General features: G+C 42.9%; 2 protein-coding genes and 1 pseudogene across 2 annotated transcripts; 1 reads left to right on the top strand and 2 right to left on the bottom strand.

The window, feature by feature from the left end:
* Nucleotides 1-704: 704 nt before the first annotated feature.
* LOC148570396 (uncharacterized) lies at nt 705-1,526 on the bottom strand. The gene is made up of 2 exons (XM_088507029.1): nt 1,226-1,526; nt 705-1,117 (listed from the first exon to the last, which is right to left on the bottom strand). Exons 1-2 carry the CDS (start codon nt 1,524-1,526, stop codon nt 705-707), a joined length of 714 nt encoding a protein of 237 aa, XP_088363155.1.
* A 2,567-nt stretch (nt 1,527-4,093) lies between these two features.
* Nucleotides 4,094-5,047, top strand: LOC107630356 (Oligosaccharyltransferase complex/magnesium transporter family protein). Its single transcript, XM_016333459.3, has one exon. It carries the CDS (start codon nt 4,188-4,190, stop codon nt 4,728-4,730), a length of 543 nt encoding a protein of 180 aa, XP_016188945.1. The 5' UTR covers nt 4,094-4,187; the 3' UTR covers nt 4,731-5,047.
* A 5,059-nt stretch (nt 5,048-10,106) lies between these two features.
* LOC148570395 (uncharacterized) lies at nt 10,107-11,308 on the bottom strand (annotated as a pseudogene).
* Nucleotides 11,309-14,337: the final 3,029 nt, after the last annotated feature.

Raw genomic sequence — 14,337 nt, 5'->3', positions numbered from 1 at the left:
AATAGAAAATAACTAGCTATACAGAAATTATGCTTCATTACACATTAAACACATTTAATAACAATCAGTACATCAAAGTGACAACATTGGAACAAAAAGGCCTAAACCCTAAACTACATACGTCGTCATGGATCCGAGTGGGGCGCATTGGGACACCCACGTCTGGTGTGGCCCTCTCCGCGGCAGAGCCCACATCTCTTCTCCACACGCTCAATGGCATCCATCTCATTCCGGATCCAAGTGGATACCGGCCTTCTCGATGCCTTCCTCCTCATGGCTGAGTTGGGATTCAGGCGTGCACCGTACCATGGAGGCCACATCTTTTCGTCTGGTATCGGCAGAAACTCCCTCTCGTATACCTTGAATACAGAGGCCATCGTGTACATAGGGTCCACAAAATGACCCCACTCAATACTCGCAGCTGCATATGCCTCCAAGACGTGTCGACATGGGTAATGCAATGACTGAAACAGGTCGTAGTCGCATGTACGCTCGGTCATACGAACCTGATATGAAGTCTGTGACCAACCATCCATCGGATCCATCTCTTCCACGCTAAAAACGGATGTCCTACGATCACAATGGGTGACTCGCAACATTGGCAGGCTCTCTCTGTTCTTATCTATAACTGTCAACAGCCGCTGCGAGTAGATCTATCCACCTTGTAACTGAGCATGTGCTTCACGTCCTCTGCGCACGAACAACTATTGCAACCTCTCATACGTTGCCCGAACAATCGCTGCGACCGGAAGATTCCTCATTCCCTTCAGCACGACATTTATACACTCTGATAGGTTCGCCGTCATGTGACCATACCGACGACCTTCGTCGCAATGTTGCAACCACAAATTCTTCCTGAAATGAAGAGCCCAATCTACCATCTCACGGGATATTGTGCCTAAGGCATCCAAGTACCAGTCACATCCCTCCTTACTCAGACTATACGCCGCATTTATAAGGTACCTCTTACCTTCGGCCGATTTGAACTTGGAATTGAAGTTTGAAGCCATGTGCCGGATGCAATAAGCATGATATGCTGACGGAAGATGCCATCTACTATGAGGTGCATTGAGAGCGGCTCGAATGGCCTGTGATCTATCTGATATGATCAGGATTCCTGGCTGTGGAGTAACATGTTGTCTCAAATTTGAGAGAAAAAATGACTATGACTCCGTTGTCTCAGACTCCACTAATGAGAAAGTTATGGGAAAAATATTGTTGTTACCATCTTGAGCCACAACAATTAAAAGCATGCCCCTGAACTTGCCGTATAGATGTGTTCCATCCACTAATACAAACGGCTTGCAATGCTTAAACGCTTCAATACATAGAGGAAATACCCAAAAAACCTTATACAACTCACTCCACTCTCCATCAACCATATTCCTGTTGTAATAAGGGACAGCAATGCATTTGTGGATTGTACCTGGGAGGCACTCTTGCAAAGCTTGTAAGAGCGTCGGAATCCTATTGTATGACTTTTTCCAGTCGCCATAGATCTTGGCAATCGCCTTTTGCTTTGCCATCTACACCTTCCGATACGAGGGCTTAAAATGGTAACTTTGATGGACAACACTTTGCAACACTAAGATAGACACCGATGGATCAGTCTTTATCATAGGTAACACAACCTTACAAATCAACCCACTATCCGGTTGCGCATGGTCCTAAGACATGGTTGGTGCCAGACAGGTATGTGATCCACCGAACCGACGTACCTCCCTACGAATCATGCTCTAATGTCAACAACATGCTAAACAAAAAAACAAATGTATAGAGTCTAATGCATCCATAATATAATGTAAAATATACCAGTTTCAAGTTCTGCCGTAATGCCACACGAAGACTCAACGAACAACCATTGGAGAATTGCTTGCATCGACGGTGATATTTTAGCCTATCTGACTCTAGTACTTTGTACTCCGCATTCCGTCAAATATTGTAGTTCTTCACCGCCATTAGGACTGCTTCTCGCTTGCTGAACCTATGCCCAATTGAAATTCCACCCCACCATCCGTGTTGTAATCCTCCATGTCCCCAGCGTTCAAAAGATTGTCCGAGTGCATTGCATCCAAGTTCAACGTCTGATAATGGCTAGGAACATCCGATAGTCGAGGAATGGCCAAAGGGGAGGTAGTAGAAACCTACCAATGCTGCCACTGGGAGTCTCCGGCACAAACTCATCTTCTGACACTGTATCGCTTGACAACCTGGACTCGGCAACATTGGTAGAATTGCCCTCACTGTCGGAATCGTCGGCACTATCATGAGGTTGGGTATAGTGGATCGGTGTCGCCTCGAGCGACACGACTTCAGGAGCCAAAGGAGACGACCCACCCCTAACAACTACATCACGGACCACAGCATACAACTCCATCACATGTTGGGGCATCAGTCGTGCATGTACGTCGAACATTACTCTCACATGCTGATCCCCATCTATCCAGAATAACCGGTTCGTAAATCCACTGTTCGAAAGCGCATACAGAAATCTATATGCAACCCTCCCAACCTCCTTTGTTCCTACTCCTCCCATATTGCTCAACATGACCGTCTTTAGCGCATCTAGGGTATCAACCCGGTAAGTGCGCAACATCACAATATTGTCAGACTAAAAAATCACTCCTTCATCACTGTGTGAATTGTGTGAGAGGAGGTATTGGGATGGTCTCCATAAATAGACTTATTGTACAACATATCTTGGGTGCTGAGCTCCTAATTATAATCTTGACTATATCTCGGATGCAATGCCACCGTCTTGCATCCTCGAACGTATCTTGGATGCACTGGTCGAAATCAGAATATAAGCATATCTCGGATGCAGTGTATCCAGGATGCGCTCATGTTCATATCTCGGGTGCACCCGGGATATGATTCACAGACCCCATATCACAAAACGAGGTCAGTGCACCTGAGATGTGACCATTTTTAGAAGTTACTCTCTGTATTCGAGATATGACTAATTACGCATTTTGGTAAATTCTTCCACATTTATTTAAATTGGTAAATACTATATTTATTTAATTTAAATAAAAAATCCTAAATTTTAATTTAAAATTTATGATATTGTTATATGTTTTGTACATGCAAATTTTGATTTCAACTCTCAATTCACATTGAAATGGAGACAATTAGACAGAAAAACTTTCCAAAATCAAAACTTTAGTTTCAAGCCAAAGAATTATCTAAGAGTATTAAAATGGAACAAACCTATTGAACTGATATGCCAAAACTACAAAAAAAAATGTTAAAAAAAATTATTAAAATAGTTCCTCACATATTTGTCGAGATACTATTTTTTAAAGTTTAAATTAATAAAAAAATACATAAATAATTATATTTATAACATATCCCTTCGCATAAGAGCTAATTTTTGAATTTACGTAAATTTTTACATAAATATTTTTTTATTTGTTTTATATTAAAATTCTTTCTTTTGGTATCAATACAGGAAGTATATAAATTTAACATGAAATGCAAACTATAAATAAATTTTTGAATAATTTAAAATGTGACAGAAATATAAAAATATAATATATTTTATAAGTATCAAATGATTTTTGTATTTAGCAAATAACTTGATCATTTAATCTAAATTTTTATAAAAATACTTGGATAACTACTTAAAAGATATACAAAAAATTATAACAAAATTCAATTTATAAAATATTTTTTAAAAAATATAATAATAAAAATTTTTAAAAAGTTGTCTGGTATGAAATTATTAAATTTTAAAAATAAATATATTTTATTTTTCTAATAATTATTATTACACCATATTAAAATATGATATCTAAAATGTTTTTTTTTAAATATATATTTAATATATCATTATTTTTGTTAAATTTTTAATTTTTTTAAAAATTATTTGCTAGTCGTATATTTCTAACTTAATTTTTTTAAGTGATATAAATTTTTGAATATCATTTTTAACGGTACTAGGTATATACTAAACTTAAGAAATAAAATTAATTATTAATATAAAATATATATTAAAAATAAATTAAAAAACATATTTATTTAATCCAAATATTAATTGATTTTAGTGTATTTAAATAGTGTTTTTTTACTATTTTTTAAAGAAAAAAAACCCTCTCCAGTGTAAAGCATCCAAAAAGCATTCAGTCGGTCGGTCCACACTAGCTCCACTAGTATCGTTCCTCTCCTCTTCAAGGCAACCCGAGAAAATGCGAGCTAAATCAGACAACCCACAACCCCAAGCCACCGGCGACTACTCCACGTCGTCCCTCTCTTCCGCCACCACAACCTCCATAGATCCAATCTACCACATCCTCCGCATCCTGCCATTCTCGTTCCTGCGTCCACCGCGCCTCCGCCTGAAACTCCCCTCCCTCTCCCTCCCATCCCCAAACCTAGTCTTTGCCTTCGTCCTCCTAACCTATTTCATGGTCGTCTCGGGAATCGTGTACGACATCATCGTGGAGCCCCCAGGGATCGGGTCAACGCAGGACCCTTACACCGGCGCCGTACGACCCGTCGTTTTCATGTCCGGACGCGTTAACGGGCAGTACATCATCGAGGGATTGTCGTCCGGCTTCATGTTCCTTCTTGGAGGCATCGGGATCATACTTCTTGACCTCGCCCTTGACCGTAACCGCCCTAGGACCGTCAAGTCCTCCTATGCTGCCGCCGGTATCTCCTCCGTCGTCCTTTCTTACGTCATGAGCATGCTCTTTGTCCGTATCAAGATCCCTGCTTATCTCAGATGAATTTATAAATTAATGAATTAACTAATTAGCTTTTTATTGTTTTTTCTTTCCGGATTTCTGCAATTTCTGACGATATGGTGAATTCGCATGGTTTTATAGTGACTGGATCTGAGATTTTTGGTGTTTGTTTCTCTTCCGTTATGTGTATTTTGGTTAGTTTGATAGTGTGGTATGAGTATCCTACGGGTTAATTGCGTGGATTAGCTTAATTTCCAGGGAAAATCGATTTTTCCTTTGGGATTTAGTGATTTACTTAGTGATAATGAGTTGTTCTGAATAAAATGAGCTCTTTCAAATGCACAATGTAGTTTTTAAAATGCATAATCTGAGATTTTTAGGTAATTTTGTAGTTTGAATTGAAACGAATAAGTGGCTATTCTAACTATGTTGTTCTGGGGTTTACGTATGTGAGTCGTTTTTAAGTTTGTTTGGTTTCCCTTGAAATTGGGTAATTGTGTGTTTGATTTCATTAACTTGTAGGGAATATTTTGATTAGAAGTTATTCTTATGCGGGCATGAAATTGTCTATTTGTCTGTCTTTCTCCTGTAGTTACAATAATATTCAGTACTGTTTAAAAGCAACTAGCTTGTATCTCTCACTGATATAGCATAGGTGAGAACCATTCCTTGAACCAAGTTCATTAAGAGGTGAGACCATGAGAACCCTGCTTTTGGGAATTCCACATCTCATACCCGGCTGATATGTCACATGTGTAAAATTATTGAATTCTTCATTGTGGAAGCTTATCTTCTGTTTCTCTGGTTTCACATGAACAGAATGTTCCTTTCAGTTCTTTTTTATATATTAATTTCTTGTATACCAAAATCCTGTTGGGGAAAGATTTGGGCTAGTGTATAGCATAAAGAGGGTAAAGACCAGAATAGGATACTGCCGTCCAAAAGAACAGAAGCTGAATTAGTTAAGAGGCCTCTGAGGTCACAAAAAACGGCTAGAGAGTAGTTGGAGGGAACTGAGGTAAATTAGGTGGGTAAGAATTATGTCAGGGACTTAGGGTTTGATGATCACTTTGTAATAGACTTGAGAGAGTTGAGGAGCTCTACCTCTTCCTCATCATACTATGCACATTCTTCCACAAATTCTAGGATTCCTGCCATGCTTATCTGTAATTTCAATCAATAGCCAATAATTCATACCAGTTCTGAAATTGGTAATGTACCATCAACACTTGAGGTTATAATGAATGATGTCCTTTAATTTGTTGGTCCTGCACCGAATCGCATTCCTTTGCTATGGCCCATTATCCCTCCTCATACTAGCTCTTTGTCCTCATCTGTGATGAAATTTAGAAAAACCATCTTAAAGAAGGAATAGTTTGTTCTATGAAAACATGTTTGTGTAATATGAGATTTGTTTGTTGATCTTGCTTGCTGTGACAATCATGTGAGCTGCTTGCACTGTGTTCAACTTGTGGCCTTCTATTTAATCAAATGGTGGTTGTGTTTTCCACTTTTGTAAAAACTGTCTATTTTACCTAACAGCATAATCTTTGTTTTATCATTGTTGGGAAATGATCGACTTAATGTCTTCATTTGGATCTCCTTAATCCTCTCACCACTTTGAAATCCTTAAATAAATACATAGTCCATGGTTGTGGCTAGTGCTGATCTGCATTTTAGTAGGCGAGTTCTATCTTTGCCAAGATGTTCATTTGAACTAAATTTATTCCTCAAGTATAAGCTTAATAAACACTTTTTTAGTGAAATATTAGTTTACCAATTGATACGCAGCAATTTCCGCCACATTACATGGGAAGGAGAATGTGAGTTATGAGTTCCCCCCACTTTAGTGGCTCATTCTTTTTCTTATAAACGTGTCAGTAACTATTCTGTTCTATTCAAGTCCAAGATTCTTTTGAGATAAAATGTCGATAGTCTCTCTCTCTTTTTTTTTTTTTTGAGAAGGGGAGGAGGCCTCGGAGTCGATAGTCTTACAAGTCTAGTGTTTAACAAATTTTTATTTTGTTGAGGTCTTGGACTTGGACAATTGCTCATGTTAGATAAATTGGTCTTTACGTTGTTTTCAATTACGTTTTTAATATGCGTGTCATATAAACAAGTTAAAAAAAAAATATTATAAGACAATTAAGTTGAAAAATATATCATTATAAGACAACTTAGTCATCTTTTGGGCAAAAAATTAGAATAAACCAAGGGAAGTTACAAATTACCTAAATGAGGCAAAGTGAAATTCGTTTCAGCAATGAGTCAAACCCTATATTTATATAATTCGAACCAGCATGGTTCGAACTCCATTCGTTAATAATTCGAACCAGGATGGTTCGAATTACATAGAGAGAAGTTGGTTCAAGTAAATCGAACCAGGGTGGTTCGAATTACAGAGGAAGAAACTGCAGTACATAATTCGAACCAAGCTGGTTCGAATTATATGGGGAGACGCTGCATCAAGTAATTCGAACCAAGTTGGTTCGAATTACACAAATCCTGGTTCGATTTAGTGGTAGACCGTGCAGTATATATATGGTTGTAAACATGAGTTGCTCTCATTAGAGGGTGTAAGATGGCTAGTGAGGAGAGTTTTGTGGTTTTGGTTCACCACAGAGGATCCATTAAGAGGAAAACTCGCTCCGGTGTGAAGTTTACAGATAAGGATCCTCTCTGTATTGTCGTGAAACCAACGACGAGCTATGATGACCTTGTTAGATCTGTGCTGATGAAACTTGGTCTGGAAGGTGCGAAGCGAGTTAAGAAGTTTTTCTATCGCATTCCAATCACTGTCTTGCAGGATACTGTGAAGTATGATTGTTTCACGATTGGTAGTGATGAGGACCTGCAAGTCATGTTTCTATGTCGGAGGCAGTTTCCCGAGGTGAGGACACCAGAGTTGTTGGCAAAGCTGGTTGATGTGGTATCCAGCTCAGGGGGTTCGAACTAGAATGCCACCACTGAAGCCGTGGCGGCCGGTTCCAGTTCCAGGCCTGCCGTTGCTTCTTCGTCCGTCCCTGTGTACGAGCCAGCGGTCCAACCAGTCGCCTCCCCATCTTTTGCTGTTGATCTCAATGATTGAGTAGGCGACGTGGTAGGATCAGTTGATATTCTGCCGAACGCTTTACAGGGAGTACCACCGGTTGGCGTCGGAGACGGAGTGTTGGGTGATGTAGAGGAGGACGACGTCGAGCCGGATATGATTGAGGATGACAGCGGCGACGAGGTTGGAGCGACTGAGCCTGCATTGGCGGTCGGTGGTTCTAGTTCTGGCACACAGTAGTATCCACCATATTTTTTCTCTTTGGACCTGGATGCCATGAGGCAAGAGGGTGTTTCAGGGCACTCTGTTGGATTTGGAGCTAGAGATGCTGAAGGGACTGCTGGTTTGACAGAGTTTCAGGTTGGTCAGCAATTTCAGGATAAAGATGAGGCCCTGTTAAGTGTGAAGACTTACAGCATCCGGCGAGGGGTACAGTACAAGGTTGTGGAGTCTGATCATCGCCGTTATGTGGGCAAGTGTTCTGAGTTTGGGAATGGGTGCACATGGTTGATTCGACTGAGTCTGCGGCAGCGGAAGGACATTTGGGAGGTCAAACGGTACAATGGACCTCACACTTGTCTTGCGACCTCCATCTCGAGTGACCACAGGAGCTTGGATTATCATGTGATTTCGGCGTTCATTATGCCAATGGTTAGGGCTGATGCATCCATCAGCATCAAGGTGCTCCTAAATGCCACGGCAACACACTTCGGGTTTAGGCCGACTTACAGGAGGGTCTGGATGGCGAAGCAGAAGGCAATTGCCCTCGTATACGGTGACTGGGATGAGTCATACAACGAGCTCCCCAGGTGGGTTTTGGGAGTCCAGTTGACGATGCCCGGTACTGTTGCAATCCTACGGATGAGCCCCGTTCGAGTTAGTGGACAAGTAGAAGAGTCTCAAGCTTTTTTCCACAGACTTTTCTGGACGTTTCCACTGCTCATCCAGGCATTTCGCCATTGCAAGCCCCTAGTTAGCATTGACGGCACCCATCTGTATGGGAAGTACGGGGTTACTTTGCTCATCGCGATTGCACAGGACGAGAACTCCAACATTCTACTTGTTGCATTCGCACTAGTAGAAGGTGAGAATGCAGAGTCTTGGTCATTCTTTCTCTCCCATTTTCGACAGCACGTGACACCGCAGCCCGGTCTTCTGGTTATATCGGACAGGCATAACGGCATCAAGGCTGCGCTTGAGGCTTCGGACGGAGGTTGGTTACCTCCATCTGCATACCGTGCATTCTGTATTCGACACGTAGCGGCTAATTTTGCCCTTACCTTCAAGGGCAAAGACGCACGTAGGCTTCTAGTGAATGCCGCATATGCCAAGATCGAGGTTGAGTTTGATTACTGGTTTGATATTCTTCGGTCTGAAGACCCGGCGATGTGTGAGTGGGCGAACCGGATTGATTATTCCTTGTGGACTCAGCATCGTGATGAGGGACGGAGATTCGGTCACATGACGACGAATATCTCCGAGTGTGTGAACTCAATCCTGAAGGGTGTCAGAAACCTCCCTGTATGCTCTCTGGTGAAGGCAACATATGGAAGGCTTGCGGAACTCTTTGTTCGCAAGGGGAGAGAGGCTGAGGCCCAGATGGGAACCGGACAACAATTCAGTCAGTACTTGGTGAAGTGTATATAGAGGCCAACTTGAAGACGGCCAGGTGCTTCACGGTGACTTTGTATGACCGGGATAACTCCGAGTTCACCGTAGCAGAGACCACTCCGACGGGCTCTTTCTCATTGGGTACCTACAGAGTATCGCTTGCCTCTCGGACCTCTGACTACGGGTACTTCCAGGCGCTTCATTTCCCGTGCCAGCACGCACTTGCATGCTGCGCCTACTCACGGGTTACCTGGTCCTCTTATGTTCACAGCGTGTATCAGATTAGTTCAGTATTCAGTGTGTATCGGATGGGATTCACACCACCGATACCGGAGGGCTTCTGGCCACCTTACGACGGGCCCACCGTGATTCCGGACCCTGCCAAGAGGCGTGCCAGAGAGGGTCGTCCGAGATCCACTAGGATACGGACGAATATGGACGAGGCAGATCCGAACCGGCCAAAGAGGTGTGGCCTCTGTCGCCAACCCGGACACACCCGTTGGAGTTGCCCACAGCTTGGAGGATCGTCTCACACGGGGGGCCAGTAGTAGCGATGTTGTTACTGTTAGTGCTTATTGATTTTTATTTTTCCTGTTACATGTTATGTTAGAGGACTTATGTAATCTGTTGATCTTTTCACCTTCTAGTAATGAAAAAAGTTGTTTCTGAATTTGAGTATAGCTAGAAATCCCATAAATGCAAAAGTTGATAACTATAGTGTTATATGATTCAATGATAATACATATTCACTAATCCACTAGGTAAATACCAGATTTTGAAGTACAATAAGATTAAGAAACAACAAGGAAAAACAGCTCTAAAGTAACAACAGTAGTCCACATGGGTATCATACATGAATGAACCCTAACGTCCAAAATACATGAAAAGTAAATCATCTAAACAAGTGGGAGCCTGTCCCACAATGACGGGGTACCCGTGGCCTCTGACCTTTGCGGATAAACGGCTCCTCATCCTCTATCTCATCCGCGTCTTCATGCGGGGCAGGCTGTGCGGGTGGCGCAAAATGGACAGGTGCGGCAGACGGCCCGGCGACAGACTCTGATGCAGCGGTGTAGGCGGAAGGTGGGGTACCTCCCAAACCAAACTGGTCACCTACAGGTGTCGTAGCAGGCTCGTTCAGATCAACATCTAAGGGTGCCTGCGTGCCGGGGGTCTGAGCACGCCTCCTGCCCGGCTCGTCCTCCTACATGATAGCCGTAATCTCCTCTAGAAACCGTGGACTGCCGAAGTCCGCATCAAGCGTATCTGCGCCAAGGAAGTCCTGCCACTGTGATCCGGGAATAACCCATGGAGTGCCGTCCTGCTGAGGCTGGTCGTCGGCGGGTACTCCAACAAAGTAATGTCCAAAAGGTCCCGACCCAAGTCCAGCGTCACTAGGCTTAGTCCCGTCACCCATCCCTGAGCCATACCACTCACCTCCGTGCACCCCATCCTGGGTACTAAAACCAGCAACTGCAGCCGCCCCTGCACCATCCCCGCCCTCGGGCCCATTCTGATCATCGTCATCGTCCTCAGGGTCAGGCGCAGCGGCATGAACCGCATCACGCCCTCTACCTCTGCCTGGCTGGCCTCGTCGTCGACCCCCAGTGGGGCCGGCCTCGTCATCATCCTCCATAGCACGCTCAAGCCACCCCCAGTCACGCTGGCTACGCCGTGTTCCCACGCGAGCTCTCCTCTCAACCCGCCGCCTGTCCGGCACGTCGTCAGGACAATCCATCTCAGGAACTCGCCCAGCTCCCCGCTGTGAGGCCTCAACAGGAATAGCAACGGCTCTTGGATCTCCCAACTGCGGATCCGGAGACAAGAACCTCTTCCCATGCTGACTCCACCACTCCAGGAACTCATGCGACGGACCAGGGTCAGCAACAACATCGAACCTCAGCACGCTCTCCGTACGAGACTCCCAATAGAGATGCCACTTCTGCAAATGGTAGGGGAATCATCGATCGCCGCCTCTGCCGTCCTTCGACATCAGAAAGTCGATGTTCAGGGCGGGATGTGGACGGGGCTGCACCCCTCCAAACTGCGGAAGAACCCTATCTATCTGATGCCACTCTATGACGGCAAAGTAGATAAGCGACGTAACAGACCGCCAAAGCACCATATGCCGAGGCTCCAAAACCTCGGGATGCACGACCTGAAGTACGTCGGTGCTGCTGTACGGCATCCAGATAAACTGCACCAAGAACTATACAGTGTCAGGGCAACTCATGAACCCAACTCGTAAAGCGTGGTTAAATAAAGAAACTTATTAAGTAACATACTGACCTCTCTATCCTGCAACCGGTCTATCCAGAGCCTCCACATCTGAACTCTAGGACTCTTCTCGCTACTGGAAGGGATGTAACCTGACCACCTGCATCATGCACATGTCTTACCGCTACTTAAATGTGTGCTTAGGGTATCCAATACATTATAAATGAACACGTAGTTATGTATAGTAAATTGAAATAGACAAGGCTTAGTACAGTACCTCGAGGCCAATGGCCAGCTGAACGTCTCAAATCCTGCAGGCCTAAACCGAGAAAATCGCCAGAAAATTCATGACTGAAGTAGCTGAAGTGGGCCCGCTAGCTTGATAACATTTCTGTTCGCCACTCGGCACATGCACCGGTACAACCAGGCCAGTGCTGCAGAACCCCAGCTGTAGGTCCCCATCTCCTCCAGCCTAGCTACAAACGGAAGCCATCTGATGTGAATGCGGTTGCCGGACTTGTTCGCAAACAGCTGCGTGCCCAACAACATCATGATGTACGCACGGGCATATCGACGCACAGTATCCTCATCAGCTCCCTCCGGGCACTCACCAAAAGTCTCCTGAAACCAACTGCAGTTGACCGCGTACTTCTGAACCTGGCTAGAAGGAGGTACCACTCCAAGCAACTCCTCGAACCAAACCCAGGCTGGACGGCCACCCTCGATGTATATCTGGAACTCTGATAGGCAGCCGCTGACGTAACGCCCGTCCACTGGCAAACCCAGCTGGTATGCCACGTCCTGGAGTGTGATCGTGCACTCTCCGAACGGCATATGAAACGTGTGCGTCTCCGGACGCCATCGCTCGACGAACGCACTGACAAGGGCCTCGTCCAACCGGAACCATCTATCGTTCAGCCTTGCAAGATGGTAAAGACCTGCCATCTGCAGGTACATAACGTATCTGTCATAGAAGAGCATGCCCTGCTGCCGCCGCATGCTCCTGATGCATCGCTGAGGCTGCGGAAGAAATGAACCGCATTATTAGAACCAACTTAATTACCAGTGACAAACATAATCAACACGATAATTGATAAACCCAAAATTCGTACTAAATATGACCGCTTAAAAATCCAAGAACAAGAACCACTTGCATAAACAACTAACATAAGAAACCAGCATAAACCACTGACATGAAAGATCTAACATAAAACAACCACAACTAAACCGCTAACATAAACCACTAACATAAACCGTTAATGTAAACCACTTACATAAACCACTAATATAAACCACTAACATAAACCATTAACATAAACCACTAACATAAACCACTAACATAAACCATTAACAGAAACCACTAACATAAACCACTAACATAAACCACCAACTAAACCACCATCTAACCCGCATGCAAAACCACTAACTCACATGTACCGGTAGAACAAAGTTATTTCCGTACTAACCTCCTCGTTGATGACCCCAGCTATATGGGCGACTCCGTCCAAGCGATATAACCGTGCCGGATCGTCCCCCATCAGCAGAGTATTCCGTTCAGGTCTTTGTCGGAGAGAATCTGGGTCGTTTTCTCTGAGATTTGGTGGGGTAGTAGAAGGTGAGAATGGTTTGAATGAGGCTGATTCAAACTCCTTATATAGCCCAATCACTAATAATTCGAACCAGGGTGGTTCGAATTACTAAGAACCCAGCATAAGTGTAATTCGAACCAGGGTGGTTCGAATTACTTGAAGACCTAACTTACCTATAATTCGAACTGGCTTGGTTCGAATTACATGCAATGCTAGTTCGAACCAGGCTGGTTCGATTTAGCTTCAAGTCTTTCTTGGTAATTCGAACTGACCTGGTTCGATTTATTGCTAAATGCAGTTCGAACTAGCCTGGTTCGAATTACATTAAAATACGATTTGGCTCATTGCTGAATCGAATTTCAGTTTGGCTTATATACGTAAATTTAAAGTGATGTTGGCTTATTATGGTGTTTTGCCCTCATCTTTTAAAATAACAGAAGAATAATTTTGTCTGATGAGACTAATTTCTGAAGATCTCTAGAAAATAGAAATTTATTGGAGGAGCAAAGTGTTTGATATAAAATTTCTTAAAATTTAACTTGGGTGTTTATTATTATTATTATGGAAGATTCCTAAGTGAGTTGAAAATAGAGGTTAAATCAAGAAACTATTTTTGATAGATTATAAAATTGATTGTGCAGTACACGCAGATAAGGAGATTATTTTGTTCTTTTTGTCTTGTCTCGAAGTATCGAAACAGAAGATGATGATGCAGAGATGATAAATAGAGAATGAATAACATCACGATATATTCTGGTTTGGTTACGAAGTACAATACGACCTACATTCAATTTCTACTTTCTACCATAAACATATATTCTGGTTTGGTTACGAAGTGCAATACGATCTACATTCAATTTCTACTTTCTACCATAAACATTGGTAAAATTTTTACTATAAGCAAGATTGATTATAATTACCAATTTCAAGATATTCACACTTTTATCACTAATCTAAGCTATCCAAACTTAGTAACTTTTAAGTGTTAACTTAAATAAGGAAAATCAAGTATACTCTAATTTCAGTACACTTTCGAAAATAATCACTCAAATAAAAGTATAAAATTATTTTTGTATGGTTAACTCACTTTTCCTTTTATATCTCTCAATATAAATTTAATTTTAAAAATAGAAAAATTAGAACACACTCAATAACAAGAAATAAAGTTATATCAGCAAAGGCT

This window comes from Arachis ipaensis, chromosome B3 (genome assembly GCF_059453495.1).
Source record: "Arachis ipaensis isolate K30076 ecotype BB chromosome B3, ASM5945349v1, whole genome shotgun sequence".
Taxonomy (NCBI): Eukaryota; Viridiplantae; Streptophyta; class Magnoliopsida; order Fabales; family Fabaceae; genus Arachis; species Arachis ipaensis.
The sequence above is the reverse complement of the archived record's forward strand: the minus strand, read 5'-3'. Positions and strand labels throughout refer to the sequence as shown.

Coding starts and splice junctions, on each gene's coding strand:
- LOC148570396 (XM_088507029.1), bottom strand. CDS start 1,526: ATGGCAAAGCAAAAGGCGATTGCCAAGATCTATGGCGACTGGAAAAAG. Junction 1,118..1,225: donor AATTGTTGTGGCTCAAGATG/GTAACAACAATA, acceptor CTCCACAGCCAG/GAATCCTGATCATATCAGAT.
- LOC107630356 (XM_016333459.3), top strand. CDS start 4,188: ATGCGAGCTAAATCAGACAACCCACAACCCCAAGCCACCGGCGACTAC.